The sequence below is a fragment of the Panthera onca genome, chromosome D3, assembly GCF_046562875.1.
Source record: "Panthera onca isolate mPanOnc1 chromosome D3, mPanOnc1 haplotype 2, whole genome shotgun sequence".
NCBI lineage: Eukaryota > Metazoa > Chordata > Mammalia > Carnivora > Felidae > Panthera > Panthera onca.
Window position 1 is genome coordinate 66077502 of NC_138350.1, and position 13162 is coordinate 66090663.

A 13162-nucleotide genomic window follows, 5' to 3' on the forward strand; every position below is an offset into this window, starting at 1 on the left:
AGGGCTCCTCTTTGAAATGTGGAGCCTCCAGGAGCAGGTAGAAGGAAGCATTTGTCAGGGGTAGCAGTCAAGAAAGCACTAACCACAAAGGGGGTGGGGGAAAGACACAGAGGATAAAAGGCGGCAGAGGGGCGCCTGGGTGGCGCAGTCGGTTAAGCGTCCGACTTCAGCCAGGTCACGATCTCGCGGTCCGTGAGTTCGAGCCCCGCGTCGGGCTCTGGGCTGATGGCTCGGAGCCTGGAGCCTGTTTCCGATTCTGTGTCTCCCTCTCTCTCTGCCCCTCCCCCGTTCATGCTCTGTCTCTCTCTGTCCCAAAAATAAATAAAAAAAAAAAAAAAAAAACAACGTTGAAAAGGCGGCAGAGAGATGGCGGGGAGGGGGGCGGTTGAGAGACCCTAGAGAGGTACCCGAACACCCGACCCTACCCGGGTTGACCTGTCCACAGTCCAGAAAGAACAATCCCTCCGTCTAGCACGGGCTGTCAGTCCGGGGAGTCTGGAGTCACACGGCACATGGTGTGACAACTCCATCCCCCTTCACTTGCAGGGACTCGGTTTCCTCACCTGTAAAATGAGGGCAGTGACAGTACCCGCCTCAAACACGGGAGAGGGGGATGAAATGCAGGATGGGGGGCAGGCACCCAGCACAGCGCCGGGCACCCCGTCAGCCCCCGGAGCACTTGGCCGTGGGCATCGCCTGTCAGGATGCAAGCCCGATTCTGCCCCCCACGGAAGCACCTCTGACTTCCACACTGAGCTCTTGGCACACCCACCATCCGTGCCACGCAAATGTAGTACCTGATTACACACTGTATTGAAACAATTAGGGAATAGCCAAGTACAGCATAACACAATGCGAAATTGAATGCCAGCTCTGAAAAATGACAACCCCAAACCCTGGACGGCAGAGGCCGTGCTGGACACGCACACAGACCTCACCCCAGAGCGAAGGGCTCCGGCCCGGGCCCTGGGCACTCAGCTGGCTCGCTCTTCTGCGGAACAGAGTCTCTCGTCGCGTCAGTTTGGGGGCTTTTGCTCTTTCGTCCCACGGCTGGTGCTACCCTCCCCCCCCACCACCACTTGGGAGGTCCCCTGCACCCCAACCTGGAAGCCCAGCAGCACAGGAAGAATGCTGTCCCAGGAACGGGCAGCTTGGATGGGCCGTGGCCTGGGGCCAGCTCTGCTCTAGACATCAGAGGGAAAAGTTCCTGGAGTCATCTTTGCACACCAGCTCTTGCCGTACCACCCAGACCAGGAGGGCCAGGAGAAGGGCGGATGAGGCCGGCCAGTCAGGGCACCTGTGGGCTGTGTCTGAAGCTGGGGGGTCCGGAGGGCCCTGGAGATGCACGCACAGTTCTTGGGATCTGGGGGATACCTGAACAAACACGGAACTGTGTACGTACACTGGCTGGAGAGTTCTCTGGCGTGAAATGATAGAAGCATTCCTCTGTGCAGATACTTCTTATAGAATATAGAGAGGCTATCCAGGAAAGCTTCAAGGAGGAGGTGAGTAGGAGGTGGATACTGGCAGGATGATAAGGAATTGATGTGGGGCTGGGGTCCAGCTGGCAGCAGCTGAGCCAAGCCCTTTAATGCTGCGGCCGCAGGCCTGGCTGACAGTCAGCACCTGTAGGACTGACTCCTGCCCCAGCGGCCCTCAGCCCCTCTGACCCGGTCCTTTCCCTGGGACACCCGGAGGCAGTGGAAGCAAAACCGCCCACCCTGCAGGACCGTGACCGCCAACGGCGCTGCTGCCTCCCCGGCCCTCTGGGTGGTCACGGGGAAGGCCGGCGGCTGGGCCGGGCGAGGTGGCTCAAAGCACTGAGCTGGCCATGGAGGACAAGAGCTCTCCCTCATCCGCGTTCCACAATTGCCACGATGCTCTGTGGGAGGTGTTTGGGAGGGCTTCTCAGTCAGTTACTGCACAAGTACACAACCTGCCTTCCCTGCCTTCTCTACTTCTTAGCCGTCCCTCTCCCCCTCCCACAGCCTCCCTTTCCCCACCCGGCTGCCCAGAATGCCCAGACTTCCCTACCACCTGCTCTCCTCAGATCATTCCACACTGTGAATGAGTTTGTGATTCAAAGTGCGGCCCCTCTGGGGATGGATTAATTTTCAAAGCCAGTACCAGAGACAGACTGATTCAAAGGAATAGATCGCTAAGGGAGAATTCGGCCACACTGACATCTAAGTGTGCTTTTTTACCAATAGCCTTGACTACGTGCCTGCTTAATTCATTTCGTAATTCAACTAACGTTTACTGAGCCCTTTCCACTTACACACTGGCTGCTGAGAATTCAGAGGTGGAGAAGCACAATCTCTGTCTAGTGAGGGAGACAGAAACATAAACACGTAACTGGAATGTGATGAGAACTGTCTTCTAAGATCTTCCTGCTTGTTCAAAGCACCCCACTTACATAGCATTTGCTGATTAAAAATTATCCCTATCGGCTCCCTAAAGCAGTTCCCCTAAGGACTCCTATTGGACACTTTTAGACCTGCACTTGAATTAATAAAGCTATATGTCGATGTATATTTTACGACTCACACACTTTCCAATTCGGCCCGGCCTTCCCCGGTCTTCTCCTTGGACAACACCTGACCGCAGCAATCAGGAGCTCTATCTGGCCCGGGTTTTCTGTGTGGTCTTATTTGGAGCTTTCCAGACCGATCGCTTGGACCTGCTCCTTCTCCTGGGCTCCTGGTTGAATATACAATTTATGAGTCATTCGCTTTTTTTTTTTTTTTTTTTTTTTTTGCCTCTTCTTGTCCTCTGGTTATATATGGTAACTCCTGACTTTCCCTTCCAACCGTGTTAATAATAAATAACACACTTCGCCACACTCAGACACACCACACAACTATAGCGAGCAAAATATGGCATACGCACTGAATTACTCACTAGGTGAATAATACCACGAGGCACAGCACACGTTCCGTGGAGGGCTGTTCACTGCGGTGATGTGTTTTCACCCGGAAGAGCACTTTCCACAGCAGCGTGAGCTCCCTCCCCAAGCCCTGCAAATCTCCTGCCAAGAGCTGTCCTACCAATTTTAAGGACGGCAGAAGGGCAGAATCTCCAACGTATAGTCCAGTTCTAATTACATTAACCATTATTTCCGACACGTGGGAACTGTGCGTACTGTGGTTTCTCACATACGTAGTAGCTACTTTGCGGGGTCAACCAGAAATTGGGAGCTGACCCTGGGATTGTCCCAGAAGTGGGGATGCGTGGTCATCACATTTGTTCCATGACCAAGGGGGCTCTGGGTCAAATGGCAGCCCTCCAGGAGGAAATCAACTCAGCTAGCTGGGAAGGATGTGGAACAAAGGGTGCCTTAGCTCCAAAGCCAAATGGAAGAGGCCAGCAGTGACCCTGACCCTGGGGGATCCTGGGTGAAAGGGGAGGGGAGGCTGGCCTGGGTCACTGGGAGGGGGAGTAGTTAAGAAAGGAGGTGGGAGGGAAGCAGGACGTGGGGACCGAGAAAGTGTGGCAGGAAGAAAGGGAGGGGAGAGGAGGTGGGGCAGGGAGGCAGAGAAATTAGCAACAAAATGCAGAGAAAGGAGGAGAGAGAAAGGCTGTTACAAGCAACCGGAAAAGGAGGAAACAGAACTCTTGCTGGAGTCTCCCCTCCCCCCGGAAATGCCTGTGCCATCTAGCTCAGTTCATTAGCACCTTCCAGCCAAACCTCTCCCAGGGGGTTCTTCAGAGTCCTTCCCAGGAAGGCGGACACCTAGACCACCCCCCATCCAGACGAGCGAGTCACGAAAGGAAACGGAAAGACCAACACTGGGGACTCAGTGCTTGGAAGGGGCAAGTCTGGACTCCCTGCTCTCACCGGGTGACAACCCAGGGGCCCAGCAGCCGGCCAGGGCTCCTACCACTCATATATGGAAAGAACCGTACTCGTAAAGGCCAGGATAAGACCAGGTCCCCGAGGCTACCCCACGTCCTAAGGCCTGTCTGTGGACACTGCCCCGACTGATGTTTTTCTGACACTGGCACCCCTTCTTTACTTTTTCAGAGCATTGAACAAAATCACACATATTGCGGGGGGGGGGGGTGTCCCTGAAAAACACACTACTTCTCCTCTGTGGGGTCAATTTAATGTTCTGATGTCAAAATGAACAACAACAAAACTCAGGCCTCTTTCCAGGGAAACAGACCTGAGAGCACGCACTTAGAAATGCAAAAATTAAGGGATCAAACGACTTAATTGGCCCCTGGAAACCCTTAGTTGGCGGTTCCAGCCACACCCAGCTCTGAGCAGAAAGAGTTCTGCCAGTCTGGAAGAATTCCCCACGACGCCTTCCCTGCCATGAGCGTGCCCCACCTGAGGATACTGTATTTTCCTTCATTCAACAAACACTGAACTCGGGAATATACAGAGTGCCCTTCATTACTGATTGAACTCCAAACACGGCAGCAGAGCAAGTAGAAATATCCATGTGACCGTATGAATGTCAAATGTCAGCACCATCTTGATGGGAATGGCTCTTCCCCAGTCAAGGTCAGCCCCGCCTGGGGTCACAGTAGGAAACGCCTGCCCAGTGGGATGTCAGAGGACCCGAAGCCACGCCCAACACCCAGCCCTGAGGCCACCCACACACCTGCCCACTCTTGCAGGCCGACATCCGAAATCCTTGTGGCAGGGACGGAGCCGAAGCCCCCACCTCAAATGAAAGCTCGAGACCCAGACTCCGCACCCCTTCCAGCTCCAGTCAGAGAGGGGCCAGTGAGTCCCTACCTTGTGGTTGGGTCTAGCCCTCACCCCTCACGGCAAAGGAGACAAGGCCGATGCCAAAAGGCAGTAAGCTTAGGGCCTGCTTCTTCCCTGAGGGTAGCTCTGGGGCGGAGCATGGGGCAGGGGCTACGAGGTCACCTCAGGATGGGCCTCCCCCCTCCCTGGTCACTCGCCGGGGGTCTGTACCTGGAGCTGGAGTCACTGCCGCTCTGCACTGCCGGGTCGTCCGTGACATTAAAGAGCCCCGTCCAATTGGCCAGCTGGTCGCCACTCTGCCAACCAAACTGGAGGCTTCTGGCAAGAAAACGAGGCAGTCGGTACTCAAGGCCCACATGCCGGGTTAAACCCATCTACCACAGAGCCACTTTCTGTTGTACCAAGTGACACATCGCCTTGATCACGCACTCGCTGGAGACAGAGGTGACGTCTACCCACGAGGATGACTGACGGTAACAAACCACAGCTCTGCTCACTTACATCCAACACCCCCCCCCCCCCCTTCACCTCTGCCTGCAGAGCTGAGGTTACGTGCTGGATACACAGGGAAACTGAGCCTTGGCGAGGTCAAGGTCATAGAGCTCTCCTACCTCCTGTGTGGTGCGTCCCTCCAACCCCACCTTCTAGAGACTTCTACCAGAAGAGCTCCCACCTGCCAGCACTTTGCCGTCCTCGGGGGTCAGGCACGCTGCAAAGCTTTTAATGAAGTCTGGCTCTCCTGGTCAACACACCTGGTTATTTCCGCTGCCTGCCCAACCCTGACTGAAATGATAGCAAAGGAACGGACAAGGCCGCGAGCATGGAGAGGTGACAGGAGAGGCCAGCCGCAGCACCGCGCAAGATGAAAGCAGATGGGTAACTAACTCCCTCAGACCTGAGAGAGTGGAGCCCCGTTTATGAGGAGCGCATCTCTTCCCCGTGCACAACTCAAGAAGGCTCTGCAACCGGGGGGCCGGGGCCCCTGAAGGCAGGAGCGCGGAATGGGGCTGAAAGGCCGGGGACCTAGGTTCATATGAGGCGCCCATGGACGCTGTGGCATCGGCCTGCCCACCCCATGGCTGTCAGGAGGCCGCGCGGCGGGGAGCTGACCCACGGAAGTGCCTCAGTTCTCCTCATTCACGGACAAGCTAATCTGAAACCCACCTGCCCCACACCCCGCCTCACCGGTGGCTACGGTGGGTTTGCGGAGGGAACCAGACCAGGTCAAAAAAGGAGTGGGGGGGGGGCATGGAAAAATAGGACTTGGGTCACCCGATCGCCCTAGCACAGGGCCTCTCAACCTGGTGCTGCTGTCATTTGGGGCTGGGTCATTCTGTGGTGTGGGACTGTCCTGTACCTTGGTTGGGGGGGGCTGAGCTGCACCCCCAGTGTCTACCCTCTAGATTCCAGGAGCACCTCATCTACCACCCTCCCGTTGGGACGATCACAAATGTCTCCCGTGCCGCCAAGGCAAAATCCTCCCAGCTGAGAACCACTGTCCCAAGACAATGCCCTCCTCACAGGGCTCCAATGAACCTTCTGGAGACTGGCTTGCCCTTAAATATGAACGGGCGGTGTGAGAAAAGCTTGAACTTCAAAGTCAGAGAACAAAACAAACAGCAAAAAGGGGGGAGACTCAGGGGAAAAGAGATAAATGAAAGAAGAAACAAAATTTTTAATAAAAACCCTTAAAATACATAGCCTCTAAGCTACAGGAACAGGACAGCGATGGTTGTCTGAGCTGCCGTCTGGTCAACCTGGATCGGCCACTAATGAGCCCGGTGACCTTCGGCAAATCTTCAGAATTCTGTTCCCATCTTTCAGGCGAGGGGAGCTGTCTCGGATGTCTCCAGAGCCCCGGACCAGAGTATCACAGAGTTAAGCTGTCTCCTCCATGCCCACCCTGCTCCCTCCTTGGGAGTCTAGGGCGCCCCAATATTTAAGTGCCGCCCATGAATTCAAGGTGGAAACACTGTGCGGACCAAATACGCCATGTTGCATGCTGGATGCCGTCTGGGGGACCCCCCGCCAGAAGCCCCTGTGCATAAGGGAGACAGTGTGCATCATCCATCACAGCTGAGGAAACTGAGGCACTGGGTGAGAAATTACCTCTCAGCCAGCGGGTGGCAAAGCTAGACCTGGAACTCAGGAGTCCCGACTCTCAGTCTAGTCCTTGTGCCCCCGACGTTCTGGATCCCGTCCCGGGAGCCAGCTGCACACAGCACGCGTTAGGGTCTTCCGTCCCGGGGGCTGGGTCAGCCCCCTCAACCTTTTGCACAAGTTCACTGCCACAACAGCACCCCCTCCAGGGAGCCCAGGGGAGCACCCTTCCCTTCCGGAGCCCATGACTACCCTCTTCCAGCCCACTCGCCCACTGATGGAGCGTGCGGTAGGAATCCACATGCCTGACCTGCTATTATTGCAAGGGTAACCTTGAGTTGGCTCTATGTGAAAAAAAAAAAAAAAAAACAAAACCCATAAAAGAAGAAAGTCATTCAGAAAACATCAGTATGTAACTTTCGTGGGAGGATAATCTGTTGAATTATTTATTCCCTCCCCTGCTCCAAGAAGGGAGCTGGGCTTTTTTATCCTCTTACTTTAGGGCCTTGTGGGTTGTGAAGGCTGAAAGCTTCCCAGCCCCCTGAAGAAACTGAGCTGGCACCAGGAGGGGAGGGGGTCCCCCAGGTCTAGGAGGGGTGGCTGGCAGAAGATGCTTCAAGTCCAGGAGGCCTGCTATGGTGGCCCGGGGTTTCCCCGCCACATCCCCCTCTAGACAGACAGCAGGGCCTCAGAAAGCCCACTGCTTGGGGCACCCCAGGAAGCTGCACCTAGGGCTCCAAAAGCCTCCAGAAAGCAGTGCACAGACTGATCGAGGCTGGGGTGGCTAGGGAGCCCCCAACTGTTTGTTCCGCACAAACCCTGGGGTGGGGGCGGGGGTAAAAGGAAGGCACCTCCATGATGATAGACTCAGTTACCCACCAGCTGGTGGATAAGGTGGGCTTTTTCTTTTTTTGAAATAAATGTTTATTCATTTTTGACAGAGAGAATGTGAGCAGGGGAGAGTCAGAGAGAGGCGGACAGAAGATCTGAGCAGGCTCTGCGCTGACAGCAGCGAGCCCAGTGCGGGGCTCGAACTCACGAACTGTGAGATTATGACCTGAGCTGAAGTCGGACGCTCAACCAGGTGAGCCACCCAGGCGCCCCTGGATAAGGTTTAATTAAAAGAAAAAAAAACAACCAAAAAAAGGAAATGAACTCTTTCACACCAAGTTTGTGAAATGAAATGGACAATCAGTTTTCCATCATTAACCAGCAAATCGCTTGTGTTGTCCCTCAAAGCTGACTGAGGAGACCTTTCCTTTGTCTTCACGCTATTTTATTTTTATTTTATTACATACATAGACACATTCCAAATATTTATTATATTATTCTGTGTTTATCGAACAGCCCTGCCAGGCTGGGGGCTCGGATTCAACAATGAACAAAATAAAAACAAAGCCCTGCCCCAGAGGGAGGGATCTCGACCAGAGAGAGACGAATACGACGGCAATAAGCTAACAGGTCATCGATGTGCAGTGTGTCAGAGGGTGAAAGGTGCCATGGAATAAATAAAGGGCGGCGAGGGGGTAAGGAGTTTCGGGTCAGGGCGTCTCTGAGAAGGCGATATGGGGCAGGACAGGAAGTGGGTGATGAGGCAGCAGGTGGGTCCGGAGGAAGGATGTTCCAGGAGAGCGCCAACACCTGCAGGGGCCCCGAGGCCGGAGGTGATGGCTTCTCCTGGGGCTGGCAAGAGTGACCCCGCGTGAGACAGGGCAGGCGGCAGGTGATGGGGCATCCGTTCAGAGAAACAGCGCCACCTTTCTGGTCCCTCAAAACCATCTGAGAGGGAGATGAGACAAATGTCATCTTCTGAGGAGCCAAGAGCTCAGCTGGGCCACCAGGAGTCTGCAAGCGCTAAGGCCCCCCAGGCCTCCCCCAGCTCCGGGTCCACAGAAGGAACTGGTCAGAAAAGGCCTCTCCGAGAAGGTGCTTGGACCTTCCCACCCGGATCAGGGCGGAAACGCCTGCCAGCTGGGAAGCCTTTTCAGTGGGATTAATGGGCCTAACTGCCAGGTTCCCCGTGCTCCCTCGCCTGTCCCCACTCCTGACTCACCAGTGACTCACTACTTCTCCGTGAAGGGCCGGGTAGTAACATCCCCCTCAGAAGAACCTCAGGAGGGCAAGGGAAGTGGATTCATCCCCAGGGTTCACCCAGTTGGGGCAACAGAAAAGCCGTTGTAGTGGGAGCTTCCTGAGGGAGGAGCAGAGGAGTGGGGGACTGTCCTCCCCTGAGGCACTGCAGAGGTCTCCTTGAGAGCCCCCAGGCCTGGGACCCAGGGTCCCAGGGAGCAGATAGAGCCTCCTGGATTTAACGGCCGTCCGTGGCTTTGCCGAGGCTTCTGGCTAAGGAGCTGCTGGGCCAGGGCCTGGGGCTGTCCGAGCACTGACAGTGCTAGGGCAGGGGCAGGGGCACATGTAGACATCCAGCCAGTGGAGGGGTCCAGAGAGAGTGAAACCAGACAAGCTCCAGGCACAGTCCTGAAACCACCTTGCCACCCCAATCTACAGACCACGGAAGAGCCTGGGCCCCTCAGCCGACATCCAAACACTGCGTTCTCTGGGCCGCTGTTCCAGACCTCCCTTCCAAGAGGGGCTGTGGCAAGTGGAGCACGGGGTGAGAGAGGAGCTGCGGGCACACACACAGCCTTCCTGCTGTCCTCTGGCACTCCGGGCCCAAATGGCACACCACAGTGAGCAGAGTGGGGACCCCTGGCTCCTTGGAAGGCAGCGGAGTGATGTAGACATCGGGGGCGGGTCCCGTCAAACACTCATCCATGCATTTAGTCCAACCGCTCTGAGAGCTCCCACTAATTCTGTCTTTTCCCTCTGATGACGTGTCCCAGATCCTGTGTGTGCGCGTGTCTCCGGGGTCAGCAGCCCACCCTCTTCTCCCAAACCTGGGGAACCCCGTCCGGCTGAACTTCTCCAGTCATTTCATTCCTGCACCAGCCTTGGCTCCCGCTACGGTTTGTATCCGTCCCTCCGAAATTCGTATGTTGAAGTCCTGACCCCCACTACCGGTGAAGGTGACCTTACTTGGGAATCACAGACGGTATTAGTTAAATTAGGATGAGGTCATACTGGAGTAGGGTGGGCCCCCATATAAAAAAAGGAAATTCGGACAGCGACACGTACGCAGGGGGGGACGCCATGTGAAGATGAAGGGGAGACCCTATAAGCCGAGGAAGGCCAAAGATGACAGGCAAAGCCGCAGAAGCTACGGGACAGGCACGGAATGGGTTCCCCCTCACAGCTCGCAGAAGGAACCAGCCCTGCTGACACCTTCATCGTAGACTTCCAGCCTCCAGAACTTTCGGTTGGAGCCGCCCTGTTTGTGGTACTTTGTTACAGAGGCTCCACCAGACCCGACTAGGGTTGCTTCTCTGATCCTCTAGGGCGAGACCTTCCTCTTTCTTCAAGACTCCCCTCAAATCCTCAGCCTTGTCCAGTGATTCCCAAGCTTGGCTCTGTGGAGCACTGGGGTACCCTGTGAGACTCTGCAAAGGAGGGAGGGAGGGGACGTGGTGGAGGGTGGGGGTGAGGAAGAGGGAGCCAGGTGGGGAGGACTGGAGCCCCCACCCTGTTTCAAACCGGAAGTCTCCTTTATCCATTGAAGACACAGGTTTCCACAAGGACTGAGGCCATAGGAGTCTCTCTGTCCTGGAACCCCAGCCCACTTGGTCCTTAGTACGTAACAGAGTTTGTGAACTTTCCATGAGTAGTTGGTCCCTCTCCCCCTATGAGCTCCTTGAAAGGGAACCTGTTTGCTACGTCTCGACAACCAGAAACTCAAGCCAAACAATCCAACAGAAATACACCAGGAGCCACATGCATAATCTAGAATGTTCTGCTAGCCACAATAAAAACACCTAATAAAATTCCATAGAAGTGACTACATATGGACACACAAATGAGTGGTGTGTAAAACCAGTGAAGTCTGAATAAGGTTGATGGATTGTATCAATGTTAATTTCCTGGTTGTGACATCAGTACTATAATTTTGCAAGATGTTACCATCTGGAGAAATAGGAATAGGGTATACAGATTCTCTCCGGACTATTTCTTACACCTGTATGTGAGTCTACAATTCTCAAAATAAAAAGGTTTCTACAAAGTAAAAAAAAAAAAAAAAAAAAAAAAAAAAATGAAATTAATTTTAACAATATATTTGTATTTAATCTAATATACCAAAAAATTGTCATTTCAACATATAATCAATTTAAAAATTAGTGGGATATGTTACATCTTTTTTCATATTATGTCTTTGAAATCTAGCGTGTATTTTATACTTACACACAACACACCTTAGTTTAGATCTGTCTCATTTCCGGTGTTCCACAGCCACACGTGGCTAGTGGCTATTATATTGGACACCAAAGGTCTGGTATAGAAAGGGCACGGAAGTTACGCTTGCTGAATGAACGAACAAACTAATGAATGAATGAACGAACGAACGAATGAACGAATGAAGCGAGAAGGCAAGCACTTAATCAACCAACCCAAGGCGAGGCTGAGTGAGACTGGGTGTGCAGAATGCCCCCACCCCACCAGCTGGAGGGCACTGGGTGGGAGCTGTGGGAACGTCAGCTCTACATGCACTGGACCCAGAGTCATGAACCTGTCTGTGTCAGGACAGCAGCCCAGCCTGACAGGGAAGAAAGAGAAAACACTAGGCGAGTCCCGCCTCCTTTAAGCCTTCTTTTGGAAGGTTGTGGTTTATTTCTGGGGAAACAGCAGCGGTGATCCCAGAAATACTGATCCTCAGCCTGATGGGCTGGGGAAGAATGGTGAGCTGGGGTGGGGGGGGGGGTTGGAGGCGGAGGCTTGGGTTCCTTTGCTCAGAAACTCAACAGAAGCAGCACAAATCGCATATACTCTCAGGCTGGAGTGAGCACGGATGCATTTTATTCTCCCAATAAGCTTGGCACCCTCGCTGTGCGGTGTCCCACACGCCATCTCCTGGTTTACCAGCCTCGTTTCCATCCCCCACCATCCAGCGGCTCTGCAGGACCCGTGGGCCCCTTGCAAACAGGATTGGCAAAGCCGGGCCCAAGCCTCTGTCCGGAAGGGCCGGCCCACCTCATCGGAGCCGGGAGAGAGAGAGCAGCCCTCTTGGCCATCCACTCACGCTGCAGAGGACTCAGCAGAGACCAGAGAGGCCCCCGGCTCACAGAGCACTAGGGAATAAAAGAAATTCAAAAGCCTTCGGTGGTTTCCATCACCTGCTCCTGCAGCCTCAACACCCCAGCCTGCCCCCTGAATCACCCCCCTGGAGTGCACTGGCTCTCCAAAGCCCACATCAGGTCCCACCCGGCTACTCATCATCCCAACTGCTCTCACCTTGGAAACCTACGAAATTTGTCATCTATGCCACACAGTTACAGGCTTATTTATACGGTTTACATATTTTTCATGTCTGTCTCTTTAAGTGTGCTGTAAGTTCCTTAAGAACATGTATCATATCTAATAATTCTTCGGTAACATCCCCTCCTCCCCCTGGTTCAAAGCTGAGTGCACATTTAGTTGACGTTTGTCTGTTTTTAGGAAAAGTTCAGAGGTTCCCTTTGTATGTATCCATTCATTCAATGATCAATGTCAGGCACTGTGCTGGGTCCTGGGAATTGGGAGATGGGTAAAACATCTCTTTTAGGGGCACCTGGGTGGCTCAGTCAGTTAAGTGTCTGACTTCGGCTCAAGTCATGATCTCATGGTTTGTGAGTTCGAGCCCCATGTTGGGCTCTGTGCTGACAGCTCAGAGTCTGGAGCCTGGTTCAGATTCTGTGTCTCCCTCTATCAAAAATAAATAAACATTAAAATTAAAAAAAAAAAAAACCACCTCTTTTAAGGGTCTTACAAGCTTTGTGACCTCATACAAGTTACTCACCCTCTCTGAGTATTAAATGAGGATGACTGTCTCTGTTTAGCAGGACTGCTGTAAGGATTAAATGAAATAATCTTCCTTTAGGATTATCTCCTAAGGTCAGAGCCTGGCTCATAAACCCTTAAGGAATGTTAATAATATCATTAGCTAATGAATCCTTCCCCTGTGTGTGGTGGGGAAGGGGCGGGGGTCCTTACACACAGGGTGAAGGGCTAAACTAGAGATGTTTTGGATGAGAGGGTCTTAGATGAGAAGTGAGTGGGCCTGGATAAGTCAAAGAAGAGATGCCAAGTCCTCTAAGAGGTAAAATTTCCCTGAAAAAGTACAGATGTCAAAAAGAAAAGAACTGGCCAGAGAAAGGGGTAGGGAGAAGAGTGAGAGAACAGCACTGTGCCTCTGGGGGACCTCTGGGGAAGGGATGGGGAGCTGACACCCCAACCAAGAGCGGAATGGGCACACAG

General features: G+C 53.6%; 1 protein-coding gene across 3 annotated transcripts in view; it reads right to left on the bottom strand.

Moving 5' to 3' along the window:
- Positions 1 to 13162, bottom strand: part of ST8SIA5 (ST8 alpha-N-acetyl-neuraminide alpha-2,8-sialyltransferase 5) — a 60964-nt gene that overhangs the window by 37947 nt on the left and 9855 nt on the right. For 2 of the 3 annotated variants that reach the window (XM_078435273.2, XM_081790815.1), the window contains exon 2: positions 4931 to 5038. The exons of the other annotated variant lie outside the window; for it this stretch is intronic. In XM_078435273.2, coding sequence (XP_078291399.1) covers positions 4931 to 5038 — 108 coding nt within the window. The remainder of the gene's footprint in view (positions 1 to 4930; positions 5039 to 13162) is intronic. 3 annotated transcript variants of the gene reach the window in all.